Below are 19,415 nucleotides of genomic sequence, written 5' to 3'. Positions count from 1 at the left end.
TTTTTGGTCAAAAACTGCTGAACACTCAGCACGGTATGGGCAGGTGTACGTGTAAATCACCCATCATGAAATGGGCAAACACATTTGAGTCTTCAAAAAAAATTCACTGAAGCTGAACGCAGCCTCTCAGATCCATGCCAGCTGGTCCACTGATAGAAATGGGTTCCTAGAACACTCACCTAGCAGAGGAAGCCTGTATTAAAAGGTGCCTGCCTTCCATAAGATAATTCTGTTTTGGGGGGGTCTCCCTCACATGTTTGTGTTTGTAACAGTTTAGCAAGTTTTCTGACAATTTAAGTGCAATGCAATTCTGATATTAACCACCCAGAGTTAGCACAGACTCCACAAATTTAAGGACACAGTCCCCCAACAGATTGCTACTATTTCAGATGCCAGCCGTAAGTACCAGTGTCTCCAGGTCGCCCACAGATTTGAGCAACTGGCCACAAATTCAGAGGTTCCCATCACCAATTCAGGTTTGATCCTTAGCTGATATGACTCACAGAACTCTGGATAGCACTATATTTATGATTAAAGTTTTATCACGAAGAGTACAAATCAGGATCAATCAAATGCAGAGCCATGTAGGGTGAGGTCTGATAGGGTCCCGATTTTAGAACTTTCATGCCGCCCTGGCTGGTGTGGCTCAGTGGATTGGGTGCCAGCCTGCAAACCCAGAGGGCACCAGTTAGATTCCCAGTGAGGGCACATGCCTGGGTTGCGGTCCAGGTCCCCAGTTGGAGGGTTGTGAGAGGCAACCAAATCTCACACACTGATGTTTCCCTCCTTTTCTCCCTCCCTTCCCCTCTCTCTAAAGTAAATAAAATAAAATAAAATAATCTTAAAAATAAAAAAAAAGAAAGAACTTTCATGCCTCCTCCCTCATTGTGGAATCAGGATGCATCACCCTCCTCACATTGATGTGCTCATCAACCAGGAAAAAACTAGCCTCGGTGGCCAGAGGTTTTGGGTTTTCTTTTTTCTTTTATTGGTTCTAGATAGAGGGGAAAGGAGAGAGTGAAAGACACACACACACACACACACACACACACACAGAGGGAGAGAGAGAGAGAGAAACTGATATAAAATAGAAACTTCAATCAGTTGCCTCCCGCAAACGCCCCAACGGGGGATTGAACCCACAACTCAGACATGTGCCCTGACCTTTGGGTTTGCTGGAGGGCGCCCAACCAACTAAGCCACAGTGGCCAGGGAAGAGGCCAAAGATTTTACTGGGCTTTCATTACATAGGCATGGTTATTTGGATTACTGCCCAAGTGGTAGAACTGAAACTCCAGCCCCTCTCGTCGCCCAGAAGTCAGAACATGGGTCAAATATTACAGCTCAAAGCCCGAGCCCTCTTCATTCTATGGTGATGTTTCTGACGTGATCAGCTTCGATCCAGTAACATCCGCTTAGCATAAACCAAAGTGTGATCCTGGGGCCCACAAGGATTAATAAAGACGCTCCTGTCACTCAGAAGATTCCGAGGGTTTAGAGGATCTCCCCATACATAACCTTGGGCAAAGGCCAAATTCTTCCTTATACAATGCTAAGTCACATGAAATAACTAAAACTGAGAAGCCATCGCTTCCTGTGGATTTAGACGAAAATAATGCATGAGATAATTTGCAAAGCCTAATATTTCTTTTTTTAAGCAAAGCATGTATACATTTCTAGGATTATTATCACATTACCTTATATTTGCCTAGTATGAATCCTTGTGAAATAAGAGGTTTATAAAATTTGAATGTTGGAAAAAATACTAACACATTTATTAAGAGTTTTATACATTAATATAAGCTTAATATTCAGTTTCTCATAGTGCAGGGTAATTAAAAAAACAGTACAGGTCTACCTTATTTTATTACATTTTATTGTGCTTTGCATATACTATGGTTTTTACCAAAAGATTACACTTGCCAAAGGCTCAGATTAGGGTTAGTATTTTTTAACAGTAAAATAGTTTTAAATTAAGATATGTACATTGGGGTTTTTTTAGACTTAAATCTGTTGTACGTGTTACAGTCCACTACAGTGTAAACATTCATATGCAGTGGGAAAACCAAAAAGTTGATGTGACTCGCTTTACTGCAGTGGTCTGGAACCTGCAAAATCTCCAAGGTATGCTTGTAGTTCTATCTTGGGGACGTAATGAGTATTATGTTCTTCTGGTTGTTAGAAGATGTCTTTAATTTTCTTTGCACATTTTAAAGTGTATTACTAGATAAATCCATCTGAATAATGTAACATAATTGATGTCACTATCATGAAGTAAAAGCAAGTCCTATAGACACTTACGCTGTACTTTCTTGTCTGTCTTTCATTTAGCTACAAGATAAGAAAAAGCCCTCCAGCAGCATCTCCATTTTCTTTCTCCTAGTTATTTACATTTTAAAACTCATTACAAGCAATGCGCATAAAATGACATCTGCCAGAACTCACTGGTGGTGGAAGATGACAGTTACTGGCGTCAGCTTGGAACCCAGTAAAAGAAAACCTTATAAGTGGATGCTCACTAATCACGTTAAATGGCTGAATGGCAGACAGCTCTTTTATATACTGGATTAGAATGCAGACTTTTACTCTTGGTTTCTTTACCAGTTGGCTTATTTTACCTAGTGAAACTGTAGGGATGCACATTTGTTTTGGATTTGCTGTGTGCCAGGCACTGTTAAATGCTAAGTGTAACCATCGTAGTCTTCACAACAGTCCCGTGAGATGCATTCCACTGTCATCATGCTGGTGATGCAGGATAACCCAAGAACACAATGGTCACTCAAGGTCACCCAGCTGTTAGGGATACCTGGGGTCTGTTTATCTGAACTACTCACTGTCCACATGCTGTCTCAAGTGCGCTGACATACACCATTTACCAATTCGTCTGCTGTCTTCTAAGTACAAAGGATATTGTAACTCTCCTAAGAGTTACATATTGAATCCAAATGGGAGATTGTGGTCAGTGGACTAGGACTTTGTAGAACTAGCTGTTTCTCCTGCCCTTACTAAGCAGCAGAAGGAATTGTACGAACAGTGCCCTCCTTCTTTTCTCTCCTCTCACAGCTGAAGGCACTGGAGACTGGCAGAGCCCAAGGCTTTAGATGGCACGTGCAGGTTTCTAAGCCTTGTGCCTAGAGAATCACAACCGTTAGGCTACCACAGCCTCCCTTGCCAAGAGGTAGGACAGATTCTAGTAAATACTCAAATGCCAAAAGCTAACCATCATTCTCTGTTTTGTGACTGAAGTTTCAGATATCCATGGTGTGTCCGGAGCTTATGGTTTCACTGAGCTCTGTTAGCATGTCCGTGTTTTTAAGGTGAAATTGCAGACAGCATGTAACATGGCTGCAGTGCTGGGTGCAGCAAGCGGTATCCATATACATGCTCTCTTGCTATAGGGTGTCATTCGGAATGTCAGGGCTGCTTTGCAAAGCAGCAGACACTGCTCTGCCAACCTTGGCCTGTCCACCCAATGGCTCCTTTACCTCTTTATTGTGTTCCCATTATCCTATGTTCCCTTGTAGGCAGACTTGAAAATGCTGAGGCCTCTCCAATTAAGAGCTCTCTGGACCATGTAATGCTAACCTATTATGGAGACACAGTGCAGGTTTCCATTCTAGTTTCCATCTGCTATAAGGCCAGAAGCCAGTCTCTCTTCAGCCTATGGCACTTTTTGCTCTTCCTGGGTGATTGGGATCTGAAAACGACTCACTGAATATTGAGACAGGATGAACAACATTCAGGTTTGTGGCAATTGGAAATTATCCTGCCTTAATAACATTTTGGATAAAACCATTGTAAAAATTTATATAAAGGGAGGAGAATTTAGTGTGGTGAAAAAGAAAACCCAGTGCCTCAAAAAGTGGGGGAGGTAAACCCATTCTTTTCACACCTGCAGCTTGTGAGGCAATGGGTATGTATTTTATATTTTGTTTAAATTCATTGATACTACTAGCATTTAATCCTCACCTGAGGATATGTTTTTATTGATTTTGGAAAGCAAGGAAGAGAGAGAGAGAGAAACAAAGAGAGAGAGAGAAACATCAGTATGAGAAAGAAACATCGGTATGAGAGAAAAACATTGATTGGCTGCCTCCTGTATGCATCCTGACCATGGATCGAACCTGCAACTTTTTATGTAGGAGGCAATGCTCCAACTGACTGAGCCACCTGGCCAGGGTGATATTAATTGCTTTTAAAAACATTTTACATAGTTTTAAAGTTTTTAAGAAAGGTTTATTATTTTTTCAAGTTGTTATTCAATCACTTGAACCACATTTGAATCCTAATTTCTGACTGGCATGGTTGAGAACTGTTACTTTACTTTACGATATGTCAGTCTGAAACATAGATGATTACAAGGCTTAGGTAGGACTGTGATAAAGTGCAGATTTCCGGGCCTGGACCCCATGTTTGGGTGCATGAATTCTGTATTTTTCTTTTATTTCCATTTTCACACCACCACGCCCACTGCCCCACCCATCCCCACCTCCCACCCTCCAACCTGCCCCCTTTGGCTTTGTCCGTGTGTCCTTTATACACGTTCCTTGATGGCCCTTCCTCTATGTTCCCCAATTAACCCTTTCCACCCTCCCCTCTGGTTACTGCTTGTTCTTTACTTCAATGTCTCTGGTTATATTTACCTTGGCATAATTGTTCACAGTAGTCTCTTAGAATCCTTTGTATTTCTGTGGGGTCAGTTGTACTCTCACTGAATTCTGTATTTTTCACTTCAAGTTTTCATTTTGAAAATACAAATGTTCAAATCTTTTTCTTAACCCCGATTCAACAATTGTTAAAATTTGCCACTTTTGTACTATACTGTAACCATTTGCCATTATTGATATTTGAATAGATGGATGGATGGTTGGATGGGTGGTAGGTAATTTGGCCTCTTTCTCTATTAAGGCACTTAATAAGCTCTTCTAATTCATTTCCTTCATTGCCTGTAGTCCCTAGGCTTAATGTAGAAAGGAATAACAGGTGTTTTAGTTAGAAGGTTCCACTCAACATAGAACAAATTGTTCTTTTCATTGTGGAACAATGTTATACATCTAAATATGCATATTTAAGCATATATCTATACCCCTTAAAAACTAGTAACAGTGGATCATTCCTGTACCCACTGCCCTGTTAGAACTAGAATATTAGCAGGAACTTCAAGCCCCTCGTGGGCCATTGCTCAGTATTTAACACACATCATTTCTCCTCCACATGTGACCAGTTTCCTGAATTTTGTGTTATTTCCTGACTTTTCTTTAAAGTTTTTCCCCATAGATGTATCAGAAAAAAAGTGTTTCAGTTCCCTGGTTTTGAACACTTTTTAAATGGATTCATGTGTTTTCCCAGATGACTTGCTTTTATTTTTTTCAGTGTTATAATGTTGAGGTTCATCCCTGTTGATATGTTTGGCTGTAGTTTGTTTTCACTACAACAGGTCTTCAGATAATGTCTTTTTTTCCCCGTGTAGTTTTGTTATAATGTTGATGAGGTGCTGTAGGAACTTAACTCCTGTTTACACCCATGAGCCTGCATTAAAATTGGGTTTACATCGTCATTTCCCTTACAGCTGCAGCGCCTATCAATGGCGTTAAGGGAGGACATATGAATATACCAGAATCTACTGTAGCATTGATGGACGTTGGGAATGCTTTCAGTTTCTTTTTATGTGAACAGTGTGTCAAGAACATTCTTGTCGATAACTTTTGTGCACAAGGACAAGAGTCACTTGAGGATACATTCCTAGGAATGCCCAGAATTTAAGGTTCTAGAAAGGTGTGGCCGTTTTCTAAATACCAGAGGTTACCTTCATTCAAGGAATAGGATCGAATTCCTTGGACTCCATACTGGGCCTTTGATTGGGCCTGGACTTTTGGTGTGCCCCAGAAAACTCTTTTTACATTGAGGATACCTGACTGAAGCTCCAGAGGTGAGTGGAAGCAGTCCAGGCCGGAAATTCTGGCCCATGCTGGTGCAGACAGTCATTTGAGCTGGGAACCTACACGCTGGCTAAGGCCACGGTGACATTCACGAGTCAACTCAGTATCTGTACTGACTACTCACACAGTGTTCTAATGCTTCTTTGACACCTACTCTGTGCTGGTGACTTTCTACTCTACTTGGATGACACAATGTCCACATTCCCTACTCTGATAAACAGGATAACATATTGGAAAGAACATGGACTTTGGATTTACTTGACTGTAACTAAAGTTTGGCCATTTACATGTTAGAGAGATGCTGGTATAATGAGAGATAATAGATGAAAGGTACTCAACACTTTGCCTGACATTTGGTAAAGATGCAGTAAATTACAGTGTCGTCGTCCTCTTTGTTATTTGTCATCACTCAGGATTCAGAAACCTGAAATACTGAAATTCCTTTCTCTGATAACCTCTCTTTCTTTCTTGACTGAATTAATGAAATTTCTCCCCAACCACCCCTTGTTTCAAAATCTCATCTCAACTTCTAGTTTACCTCTCTGAGATATTCTTAGAATGGTCACACACACATTTTTGACTTAAACGTTTAACATGTCTTCTTTTGGACTCCTCTTAACCATGACATGACCCGATTTGAACTTTTGATTCCTACCCTCCCCATTTTCCATCATTTCCCTCACCACCTTCCTCTCTACTTCAGTCAATAGCATTGCCATCAGCTTAGTTGCCCTGACCTAAAACTGAGACCCATCTTTGAGTCCTGTCTTCCTTAACCCATCTGTAGGTTCAGCTTCCAAATCTTGTCACACATCTGACCACACCTGTCCGCTCTAAACCAGCATCATCTCTCATCTGGATAGCTGCTGCCATCCTTGTCACTGCTCTCTGCCTGTACTCTTGCCCCCTCAAGATAAATTATTGATCAGATCTGCTCACTCCACTGCAGTTACAACAAATTCCGAGCATTTTGCCATGGCCTTTAGGTATGATCAGGTCATTCCTTACCTTGTTCTTTTCATTCATAGTGTCCCAGTCACACCTGACCTCTTTCTCTCCCTTGGGGATTCCAAGCTCACTGCTACATCAGGGCCTTTACTCTTCCTTGTCTTTCTGGAACTCTCTTTCCACATTATTGGTATAATGTCTCCTTTCATAGTTCAAGTACCTCAGAGGTCACCTCCTGAGAGAGGGTTACCCTGACGCTCATGTTTTTCTTAAACTTTTTACTTTCTTCATAACTGTACTATGTAAATTTAATCTTAAATATTTGCTGACATATTTAAAAATCTCATTCCACTGGAATATAATGTCCAGCAGCATGTCCATCTGCTTTACTGCTATATTTGCAACATCTGTGCCTGGTACATAATAGGTACTCAGTAAATATTTGTTGGATTAATGAAGGAATAAGTGAAAGGTAACTAGAGGCTAAAAGAATCACAGAACTTGGTCATGTATCACTAAGTAATAATGATAACTACATTTTTTAAAGTTGTGAAAATATTTTGTTTTTCAGGATTAATTAGAATTCTTCAAAATGTCAGGTAAGTTTTTGTGAATAAGTTTTAACATGCTTTATTTTCAAATGTGAATTGTGTGATTGCTTTAAAAGTTGGAATTTATTTCATTTTGAAGTTTTTTATTGTTACTTAGTATTTGGAGAATATATATTCATGTATATATATGCTCATATATACACATGAACATTTCTTTCTGTATTTAACAAGAAGAATTAAAAGCGATTTATATTGGCACATAAGTACTGAAAGGTCTCTGAAGTACATGGGGAACTTTGGGTAAAGGAAAAACATTGGAAAGAAAGGAAGTAACAATAAAAAGCCCGTGATGACAGCCTAGCTTTACATGAGGGCTAAAAAGTAGCCCCTGCATCCTCGAGAAATGCAGGAGATGACATAAGGAGAGAACACCACATTTGTGGGGTTTGTGTGTGTGTTTTTAGATGAAAGTCAACCAGTTAAGAGATTCAGAACTTTTCCTTCTAGTGAGTCCAAGGATAAGGTTCTCTCATTTCAGTAAGAGGACATCACGGAAAGACACTTCAGTACCCGCTTGATGCCATCAAGGTGATCAAGGTGACTCAGGGCTTTTAGGAAGAAGAGGGTGCAAGTGTGACTCGCTGGCAATGCAGCTTCAGATCAAACCACCTCTCATGGGGCTGTGCGTGGCACCGCTGGTTTTTAAACATTTAGTATTCATAGTGCTCTGTTTTGAATTTACTGAGTATTTGTCATGGTGTGTTTTGAATTTTTTAAAAATGCAGCTATTTCCAAAAGTGGATTCAGGAAAAAGTCAGATTCACTCTGTGCATGACTGTGTATATTAGGAGAAAGGATACTTGACACTGTGGAAGGGATTTGTGTAGGGCGGAGTCAGACTCAGGCCAGCTGGAGCTGCGAGCACAAAAGCTCGTTGCTTGAACATCACAGAGTGGTTTTCTGCTGTATGTTATTTTTAAATCTAAATTCCACCAGAAAATTCATCAAATATATTATTAACAGGTTGATATTAAATATGCACAATTAATTATGTTTTTTCTATGAAATATGAGTGTATTTCATATTGGTTTTATGCATTGGTGCATGCCAATAGGAAAAAAATGAATACGTTCTGTTATCATATCATTTCTGTTGTAAATCTTGTGCTCTCCCCATTTTCCCCAAAGGTGTAGTCCCCACTGCCCCTGAGAAACCTGCAGATGAAGTGGAAAATCAAATAAAGTCACCTGATCCACAGCCCGATGCCCCTCCTGACTACAATTCCCATTTCATACCAGGTAGGCTAAATATTCAGAAAGGGTCTTTCCTCTCTCCAGACAACCATTCTAACAGTCAAGATTGCTTTTGAAAACAATTAATTAATTGTGTGGTTCAATAAATATCTAATGGCCACAGGCACCAAGTAGATTACTCAGTGTCAATTAAGAACATAATCTTAGGGCTTCCAGTCAAGATGGAGACATAGGTAAACCCCACTCATCTCCCCACACAACCACATCAAAATTACAACTAAAATATGGAGTAACCATCACTCAGAACTGTCAGAAATCAAGTTGAATGGAAGTTCAACAACTATAGAATTAAAGAAACCACATCACTCCAGACTGTTAAGAGGGGCATAGATGTGAAGACACAGAACAGGCTGGTTTCACACCCATGTGGGGTGGATAAAAATTTGGGAGGGATGTCTTGGGAGTGAGGGGGTCCCAGCCCCACACCAGGACCCTAGCCCAGGGCTTCAGTGCCCGAATGATAAGTCCCATAAATTCTGGCTGCAAAACTCAGTAGTGATTGAGTCAGTGGAGGAAACTTCTGGAGTCCCAAGCAGATCCTCTTAAAGAATCCTCACAAAGACTTAATCAACTAACTCCCTTTGAGCTCCAGCACCCAGGTAACAGCTTGAAAGTATCACTGGCATACGGGGAGGGACTGAAGTATTTGGCATCAAGGCAAGTGCTGGGAGACAGCTTTCTCCCAGACTGAAAGGCAAGCAGAAGCCAATGTTCCATTTATGAACTCTTCCCCCACAAAGCTACAGAGCTGTCAGGCTGGTGCCATATCTGAGACTCCATGGACCTGGTTGCCCCACCCAGGTGAATCCCTGAGGCTATGCCCCATTCAACTTACGGGCCTCCCAGGCTGTTAACAGTGGCTTTGCCATAAGAATGGTTGGCCTTGGCTCATGCTTCACAACTTCCTAAATTCCCTCAACCAAGCAGCAGCCAGCCTCAGTGAGCCCCCAGCTCCCTTACCTCTTGCTAAGGGGCCTCAGGCCTGGCACTAGCAGCAGCCAGCCTAGTTTCATTGCTGGTTTTGCCTGGAAACCTACAAAACCAGCACAAGTAGCAGCCATCTGCAGATTGCTTTGTCACTCATGCAGCATGGCCCCAGGCAGAACATAGAAGGGGGCTGACCTTGGCCTGTACCAACCAGGAAACCCCAGGGACCAGTGCACCCAGTGGACAGCTACAGACCATGTCAGAGCACCACCACATGGCCCCTGTACAACTGATCCTCTGTGCAGGGCGGAGGTTGGTGGTCAGTGGTCACAGCCAGTACTTGCAGCTGACTGGCCTGGGAAAATCCCTCCCATTGATCTGCCAACAACAATCAAGTTTCAGCTACAAGAGGAGAGTGCACTCAGCCTACATGAAGGGTGCACCTCAAGTACCCAGCTTGGGTGATAGGGGAGGCTGTGCCACTGGAACTTACAGGACACCTACTATGTTAAGCCACACTACCAAGACACAGAGTCAAAGCAGCTCTACCTGATACATAGAAACAAACACAGGGGAGCTGCCAAAACACAGGGAAGGAGACAAAGAAATATGGCTCAAATGAGAGAAAAGGTAAAAATTCCGGAAAAAGAACTAAACAAAATAGAGATAAGCAGTCTATCAGATGCAGAGTTCAAAACTGCTTATGAGGATGCTCAAGGAACTTAGTGAGGACCTCAGCAGCATGAAAAAGAAGAAACGAAGGATACACCAATTGATATACAGAACAATTTACAGGGAATCAACAGTAGAGTGGATGAAGTCCAGAATCAGATCAATGATTTTTAACATAAGGAAGCAAAAAACAACCAATCAGAACAGTAAGTAAAAAGTATCCAAAAAAATGAGGATAGGGTGAGCAGCCTATGGGACAACTTTGAGCGATCCAACATTCACATCACGAGGTTGCCAGAAGGAGAAGAAACAGAGCAAGAAATTGGAAATCTATTTGAAAAAATAATGAAAGAAAACTTCCCTAATTTGGTGAGGGAAATAGACATGCAAGTCCAAGAAGCACAGAGTCCCAAATAAGATGAATGCAAAGAGGCCCACTCCAAGATGTATCATAATTAACATGCTAAAGGTTAAAGATAAAGAGAGAATATCAAAAGCAGTAAGAGAAAAGCAATTAGTTACTTACAGGGGAGTTTCCATAAAGCTGTCAGCTGATTTCTCAAAAGAAATTAGGCTCCCACTTTTCATGACTTTGAATATTTCTTGCCAATAAGGCATTGTCCTACCCAGCAGCACTATCATTTAAAATCAAAAGGCTGATAAAGAGCTTCCCAGACCAAAAAAAAAAAAAACTAAAGGAGTTCATTATCACCAAACCATGATTATATGAAATATTAAAGGGACTTATTTTAAGAAAAAGATCATAATTATGAACTACAAAATGACAATAAATACATATCTATCAACAATTGAATCTAAAAGATAAACTAAGCAAACAAGAAGAATAGAGACAGAATCATGGATAGAGAGAGACTTTTGATGGTTGCCAGATGGGATTGGGTTGTGAGGGAATGAGTGAAGAGATGAGGGATTAATAAGTACAAATTGGCCCTGGCTGGTGTAGCTCAGTGGATTGAGCATGGGCCTGTGAATCAAAGGGTTGCCAGTTTGATTCCTAGTCAGGGCACATGCCTGGGTTGTGGGCCAGGTTCCCAGTAGGAAGTGTGTAAGAGGCAACCACACATTGATATTTCTCTCCCTCTCTTTCTCCTTCTCCCTCTCTCTAAAAATAAACAAGTAAAATCTTTTTTTTAAAAAAAGACGTAAGTTTAAGAAAGAAAAAGAAGTACAAATTGGTAGTTATTAGCCATGGGGCTGTAAATTTCAGTATAGGAAATGTAGTAGCCAAAGAATTTATACACATGACCAATGGACAAGAACAATGGTGTGGGGATTGCCTGACGGTATGGGGGGTGCTGGATCAAGGCATGCAAATGTGGAAAAATTAAGACAATTGTAATAGCATAATCAATAAAATATAATTTAAAAAGAACATACTTTTCATAGGATTTATAGGCTACTGAGGGAAGAAGCTGTACAAACATTGATGGCATTCTCTTTGCTCTATTATGGAAAAATGAAGAAAATGTTGTAGGGGCACAGATGACAGTGAACTGGAATCTGCAGGAAGCCCTAACCTCCTAACCAAGGTGGTCATGTTTGACGGCGGGTAAAGAGTTTCCCAATCAAACAAAATGAAGCAGGGACCATGGCTAGCCAAAAGAACAGTATGTCCAAAAGCACAGGTCATGAAGGTCTGGTATGAAACACACATGGAGCAAATGGCAAGAGAAATAGATGTCATTGATTGCTGGGTAATGAGCTTGTGGTTCTGTGGATGTTTTAACAAATCTAAATACATTGCTGCTGGTGACTCAGGAAAATGGATACTCACACTGCTAGTGGAAATTTGAGTTATTATGTAGCCATTTTAGAAAGTAATTTTGCAAAGAGTAAAATTTTTAAAATTAAAAATACACTTCTAAGTAAATAGTTTTCAACAGGATTATATTCAAATATATTTTAATGAGTTAGAAAGTGATAGATAAGGTTGTAGCAATATTTATTCAAATATGCATTTATGCATATTTAGAGGTGGAAACCACTGAGTTAGGCTGTTAAAGAGCAGAAGAAACCCTGGTGTCCGCAGGATGATGGCAGAGATGTTGCTTTGGCTCTAGACGTATGACCCATGGAGCTCAGGTAGCCTTGACCCCTGCAGTGTTTTCTGACAGGAGCAGGGCTTCCTTACCCCTTTCCCTCACGTGTACGCATGTTGTGTACACGTAATCCAGGATAACCCCCTGTAAGTGGCTTAACCCTGCTAAATCCATGGTTTTGACAGCCCAAAATTATAGTCTTCGGGTATTTGATTGTTTCTCTATGTTTAATTTCAGTAACTATCAATATGATCTACATAATCAATTTTATTTTCACCACTCTATCTAAGCACCTAGATTCTACTGGAACAGCTGTTCCACCATTTCTAAGAAGTAAACACTGGTTATAAATCATATTCTGGTCATCTATAGTAGTGCCTGTAAACCCCTCTCCCCACTGATGGGTGGGGTGGAGGGATGGGGAGAAAATGCAGACAACTGTAATTGAATAACAGTAAACATTTTTAAAAAAATCATATTCTGGTCATCTTGGAAAGTGTTTATTCCTCTGTATATCAACAAATTAACAAAAAAAGTAAGAGACATCATTCAAATTAAATGTCTGCATAAGTTGAAAAATATGATGCAGAGCATACAACTAATTTTGTTATGAAATTGTAACAAAAATTTACTGTGACCGCCACCTAGTGGCTGAACTATGTACTTTCTAATGGTGACAGATTATGTCCCTGTGATTCTTATTAAGTAACTTGAAATATTTGGCTTTAATTAATTTATTTAAATTTAATGATATAATTTTCATTTGCAATATAGTACTAGATATGTGTTCTTTCCCAAAATTATTTTGTCCCAAATATGTTTAAAGTAACAGGTAATAAATAAAGAAAACTTTGTTATACATAGTCTATTTAAAGAAAAAAAATGACAACATTTCTTGAAATAAAGAAGAATGATAATATTAAAAAATAACAAAGAAAACAAAAATCCTACAAGGCAACATTTCTCACACTGATATTGGTAGGACAATGGCCCATAACAGACTTCATTTTTTTTTCACATAGTTAACTTTTTAATTTCTTTATGGTAAGGACACCTCAGATCTACTCTCTTAGCAAATCTCAAGTATACAGTAAGTATTATTAACTATACTCATCGTGTTAGGACTTAGGCATCTTTTTTTTACTTTAAATATTTTTTCATTGTAATTGACATACAATATTATATTCGTTTCAGGTATACAACCCAGTGATTAGAAATTATATACCTTACTAAGTGATCACTGGATAAATCTAGTACCTACCTGATATCATACACAGTTGTGACAATGGTTTTGACTCTATTCCCTGTGCTGTGCTGTACAGTCCCATGACTATTCTCTAACTACTAATTTGTGCTTCTTAATCCCATCACCTTTTTCGTAAATCCCCCCAGATCCCCTCCTAGCTGGCAACTGTCAAAATGTTCTCTATATCTGTGAGTCTGTTTCTGTTCTGCTTGTTTATTTTCTTTTTTTTATATTTCATATACAAGTGAAATCATATGGCGTCAGTCTTCCTCTGTCTGACTTATTTCACTCAGCACAGTACCCTGTAGGTCCACCCATGTTGTTGCAGATGGCAAGACTTCATTTTTTTTATGGCTGGGTCATGTTCCATTGTATATATGCACCACTTCTTTATCCACTCATCCATTGACGGACACTTAGGTTGCTTCCATATCTTGGCTATTGTGAATAATACTGCCATAAACAAACGGATGTATGTCTGTTTGATTTTGGGTTTTGGGTTTATTCGGATATATACCTAGAAGTAGAATTGCTGGTTCCTTCTTTGTTTCTTGTTATATAGCCTTTGTTTTAAAGTCTGTTTTGTATGGTATAAGTATTGCTACTCAAGCTTTTGTTTGCTTGTTTCCATTTTTATGAAATGTCTTTTCCATCTGTTTACTTTCAGTCTGTGTGTGTTTTCAATCTGAAGTGAGTCTCTTGTAGACGGCAGATGTACGGGTCTTGTTTTGTTATCCTCTCACGTGCCTTGATTGAAGCATTAAATGCATTTGCATTTAAAGTAATTGTTGAAAGATATGTATTTATTACCATTTTATTATTCATATTATTAATTGATCTGAGAGAGAGAGAGAGAGAGAGAGAGGAAGGGAGAGAGACAGAGAGAAACATTGGTTTGTTCTTCCACTTTATTATGCATTGATTGGTTGATTCCTTTATATGCCCTGACCATCAAACCCACGACCTTGGTGCGTCTGGACAACACTCTAGCCACCTGAGCGACCCGGCCAGGGGTATTATTCATTTTTTTAATCTTTTTTACCCCTTTCTTCTTAAAGAAGGCCCTTTGACATTTTTTGTCACGCTGCTTTGGTGGTGATAAACTCCTTTAGCTTTTCCTTGTCTGGGAAGGTCTTCAACTGTTCTTCAATTCTAAACGACAGCTTTGCTGGGCAGACTTCTTTCTTCACGTGAGTGAGGGATGCTTCAGTTATACAAAGTTAAACATGTTTTGATTTGTTTTGTTTTCCTGCAGAACACTTAGTGGCAATTTCAAAGCTCAAAAGAGTATTAAAATACCAGTTTCCCACATGTAATTTGTCATATTTTTTTCCTCAGTTCTCATAACATCTCTGGAAAATGCATCATTTGATGTAAATCATTTGATTACATAAGTGTGTGTGTGTGTGTGTGTGTGTGTGTGTATGTATATGTATATATATATATATATGTATATTAGAAATGTAATCTCTATACTGAAAAGCCCCATAATCTAAACTGTAATTTTCTTCTTTATTTATAGATCATCAAATTTTATTACATGAGATATTTTTATGCTAGAGTCACTAGATTAATATCACAATAATCAACTCATTAAAATGATATAACAATTAGTATTCTTAAGATAGTTCATATGGTTTTTAGTTACATTGTTTTTAATAATAGTTCTAAAAAAGTAGGGAAGGATATCTGATTCGTAACCCAATTTAAGTTCCCTTAAACACAGTTCTTGAAGAAATTAAAGACAACTCATGACCCACTGAAACATGTCATTTCTTCCATTTTTTAATTTTTTTCTTTCATTTTTTAGAAGACTTTGGGTCTTTTTTTAAACTTTAATTTGACATTGTTTCTAGTTACCATTATTTTTTCCATTAGTCTCTTCTGAGTGTCAGTCTCTGTTATAAGTTCCCTGTTCCCCACCCTTAAACACTGGCGTTCTCTAGGGCTTCGCAGTCCACTCCCTTGTCCTTCCCTGCCCTGCCTGTTCTCACCCCTTCTGTTCACCCATCCTTCTACACACTCTCCCAAGTCACCTTGCAATACCTGTGGTTTCATTTGCCTTTAGCCACTTGTGAATCCCTTAGCTCCATATCAATCTCCTGTGCTCTACACTTGCATTTCCTGTGCCTATAGAACACTTCCCCAGATGGCCCTGGAGATCAGACTTAGTGATTCTCAGTCAAGCTTTGGCATCTTGCTCCCGAAGACACACCCTCTGTTCTTTCTCTACTTTGGAGGTCTATAGGGACCCAAGTCAGAATCTTGAGAATCTTTCCTTGCATTCAACTTATTACCACGACAGTACTGTTCTTAAATATTGGTTATTATTTCTCTGCTTTTTGCTCCTTTCATCACAATCAGGCTTCCTTGCCTTCCATGTGGATTCTGCAAGCACGTCCTGCCTAATCTAACCTTCTCATCCATAAAGGTTCTAAATGTAAAGCTAATCATTCCACTTACCATTTTCTTGGCATAAAGTTCAAGTTCTTGTCACAGAGTATAGATCTTTCATAATTTTCACTCTTGCCAACCTTCCTTTCTATCTCATCTGCTAAACCTTCATACATGGCCATTCCCCACACAGTGCTGAGCCTCCCTTGTGCAACTGCTCCTTTTGCATCTTTACCCTATAAAACCTTTGCCCCTCACGGAGCTGCTGGTGAGCTCTAAGTGTCAGCACTCATCTCTAGGGTACCTCCTGTGCCTAAGCCAGGTGTCCCTCCTCTCTAATCTCGTCACATACAATGCATCCACCTCTAATTACACCTCTGAGTCTCGCTTCATGACACCGTTCACTTTTTCTTATAAATGTGTGTATTCTCCAAGGAACTGGATGTCCTTGAAGACAGACATGTCTTTGTACACCTCTCTGTTCCTAGCAGCAGGCACAGCAGCTGGTCCTTGAAATAGGCTTGAGGAATGTTTCCTAGGTAAAGGAATGTTGATTTATTTTATGGCCTTGTACTCAGGAGAGTATTAGGAAAAACAGTTTTGCAATTCATGACTTTCATGAGTGAGATTTTTACGAGTAACCGAAATCTCCCAGACTTCCTCAGGTTTAAAAGCAGTGGCTTTCCCTTTTGCGCTCAAATCAGTGGAATCCGAGCCTCTGTCCCACTTGCATTACAGAGATTGCTGTCTTTGTTTTATTTTCCATCCCAAAGTACTTCTCGGGCAATGTCCCTTGCTGGCGGTGGCTGGCTTTCTCAGCATTAGCTGACTCCAGACCACTGCTTTGCCTCTATCCTGGTCACCTCTACTGTCTTGACACCAACTTTCTGCTGGCTGAGCTGTTTTTTCCTGTGCTGTGCTCTCCCATGGGCAGGCGGAGGGTGTGCAGAACCTAAGGATGTAAGGACCTGAAAATAGCTGCTAGCTAGAGTTGCTCTTCCAGTCTGCAGTTCTGGGCCCTCCCGTTGTGGATGTTTGTCTTCCTGGCCTCTGATCTGGGGGGAGAAGTAGCATTATCATGTTAGTTCGTGGTGCCTCTGCAGTCAGAATGCTTGAGTTTTAATTTTGACTCTGTCACATATTAGCTATTAATCTTTCAACAGTTACTTAACCTCTTTATGCCACACTTTCCTTCTTTGTATCAGTTTCCTTCTTTGTAAATTAAGAATAATAATAGTGTCTCCCACATAGGGTTGATGTAATGATGAAAAGATTTAATACTTACAAAGTAGTTACAACAGTGTTTGGAACATAAAAGAGCTCAGCAAGTGTTAGGTTTTTTTCTTTTCATTTCTCTTCTTTTCTTGTAGTCGACATAGCTTCCTCTGGCAGGAGTTCCTTTCGTGTCTGCATGCTGTCTAGGACACATTCCTTTGGGTTCTGTGAAAGAGCAGTCTCTACCTTATCCCTCTCCCTCAAGGCGTCTTTATTCTACAGTAGTTGCAGGTTCAGTTCCTGGTCCAGGCACATACAGGAGGTGACCAGTTGTTGTTTCGCTCTCACATTGATGTTTCTCTCTCTCCCTTCTTCTCTCTAGGAGAAAAGATGGAAATGTCCTCAGTGAGGATAAAAATAAATAAATAAATAAGAAAATCTCAAATAAGTAATCTGACTTTCCACCTTAGAAATAAACCAAGCCCAAAGAAAGCAGGAGGAAAATCTTAAAGATTACATCAGGAATAAATGAAATAGAGAAAAGAACTAAATAGACAAATTCAACAAAACCAAAAATTGGTTTTTGAAGAGATCAACAACATTGAGAAAACTTAAGCCAAACTGACCAAGAAAATAATAGACAAATTAAAATCAGTAATGAAAATGGGAACATTGCTAACAACTTCAAAAAATTAGAGTATTGTAAGGGAATATTATGAACAATTGTATGCCAACCAGTTAGAAAACTCAGATGAAACAGACAAATTCCTGGAAAGACACAAACAACTGAAACTGACTCAAGAGGAAATGGAAAACCTGATAGACATGTAACAAGTAAAGAGATTTAATCAGTAACTTAAAGTTTCTGCCAAAGGAAAGCCAAGGCCCAGATGGCTTCTTTAGTGACTTCTACTAAATGCTGAATGAAGATTTTAATACCAATACTTTGCAAACACTTTCCCACTCATGCTATGAAGCAAGTTATCAAAGTCAGACAAAGACACTGTAAGAAATGAAAACTACAGACCAATATCCCTTTTAAATGTAGATGTAAAAATGTTCACCAAAATACCAGCAAACTAAATGCACCAACAAGTAACAGCTAAACACCATGGCCAAGTGGGGTTTATCCCAAGAACGTAAGGTTGGTTTGTCACATGAAATTTAATTTATGTAAAGTGAAATAAGGCAGACAAAAAAGGGCAAGAACCATCTGATTTCACTCATATGTGGAATATGAAACAAAAAGCAACAAATGACCAAATAAAACAAATGCACAGACACAGACAAAGTTTTGGCAGTTACAAGAGAAGAAAGCCGGTATGGGGAGGGTGAAGAGGTTAGTGAGTATCACACATACAGTTCCAGAAGGAGACTAGTATTTGGGCAGGGAGCACACAATGGAATACACAGATGATGTATACCTGAAAGTTGCATACCTGAGACTTATATAATGCAATTGATCTTTGTTACCCCCCAATGAGTTTAATTTAAAAAAGAAAATTAGTTGATGTATATATTATATCAGTAGTCTATAGGACAAAAACCACGTGATCACATCAATGGATAGAGAAAAAGCCTTTGACCAAATAAAACATCCTTCATCCTTCATAATAAAAACATTAAACAAGTTTGGATTGAAAAGGAACTTCCCAAACCTGGTAAATGGCATCTATGAAAAACCCACAGCTGACACTACGCTTAATAAAAGCTGAATGCATTCCCCCTAAAATCAGTAATAATAGAGGATGTCTTCTTATACCACTACCATTCAACATTGTACTTCAGGCTCTAGAGAGGGTAATTAGGCAAGAAAAAGAAATAAAAGTTATCCAGACTGGAAAAACAGAGGCAAAACTATCTCTATTCACAGATGAGATGATCTTGTATATATAAAATCCTAAGAAATATACACACACATACATGCATAGCACTAATAAATGATCAGTGGTGTAGTAAGATACAAGATAAATATACAAAATGCCAATGGTATATCCATGCAAGAGTGATGAACAAGCCAAAAGAAAGTAATAGTACCTTTCTACATATAAGAACATCAAAAAGAATAAAATACTTAGAATAAATGTAATAAGAGAAGTGTTAAGATTTGTACACTGAAAACATACTATTGTTGAAGGAAATTAAAGAAG

General features: G+C 39.3%; 1 protein-coding gene across 3 annotated transcripts in view; it reads left to right on the top strand.

The window, feature by feature from the left end:
• The window catches only part of PLSCR4 (phospholipid scramblase 4), a 56,239-nt gene that overhangs the window by 22,370 nt on the left and 14,454 nt on the right, over positions 1 to 19,415 (top strand). For all 3 annotated transcript variants that reach the window (XM_053918237.2, XM_053918236.2, XM_071220593.1), the window contains exons 2-3: positions 7,459 to 7,486; positions 8,626 to 8,736. In XM_053918237.2, coding sequence (XP_053774212.1) covers positions 7,480 to 7,486; positions 8,626 to 8,736 — 118 coding nt within the window. In that variant the 5' untranslated portion in view covers positions 7,459 to 7,479. The remainder of the gene's footprint in view (positions 1 to 7,458; positions 7,487 to 8,625; positions 8,737 to 19,415) is intronic.

Source organism: Desmodus rotundus, chromosome 2 (genome assembly GCF_022682495.2).
Source record: "Desmodus rotundus isolate HL8 chromosome 2, HLdesRot8A.1, whole genome shotgun sequence".
In the NCBI taxonomy this organism is placed as follows: Eukaryota; Metazoa; Chordata; class Mammalia; order Chiroptera; family Phyllostomidae; genus Desmodus; species Desmodus rotundus.
The sequence above is the reverse complement of the archived record's forward strand: the minus strand, read 5'-3'. Positions and strand labels throughout refer to the sequence as shown.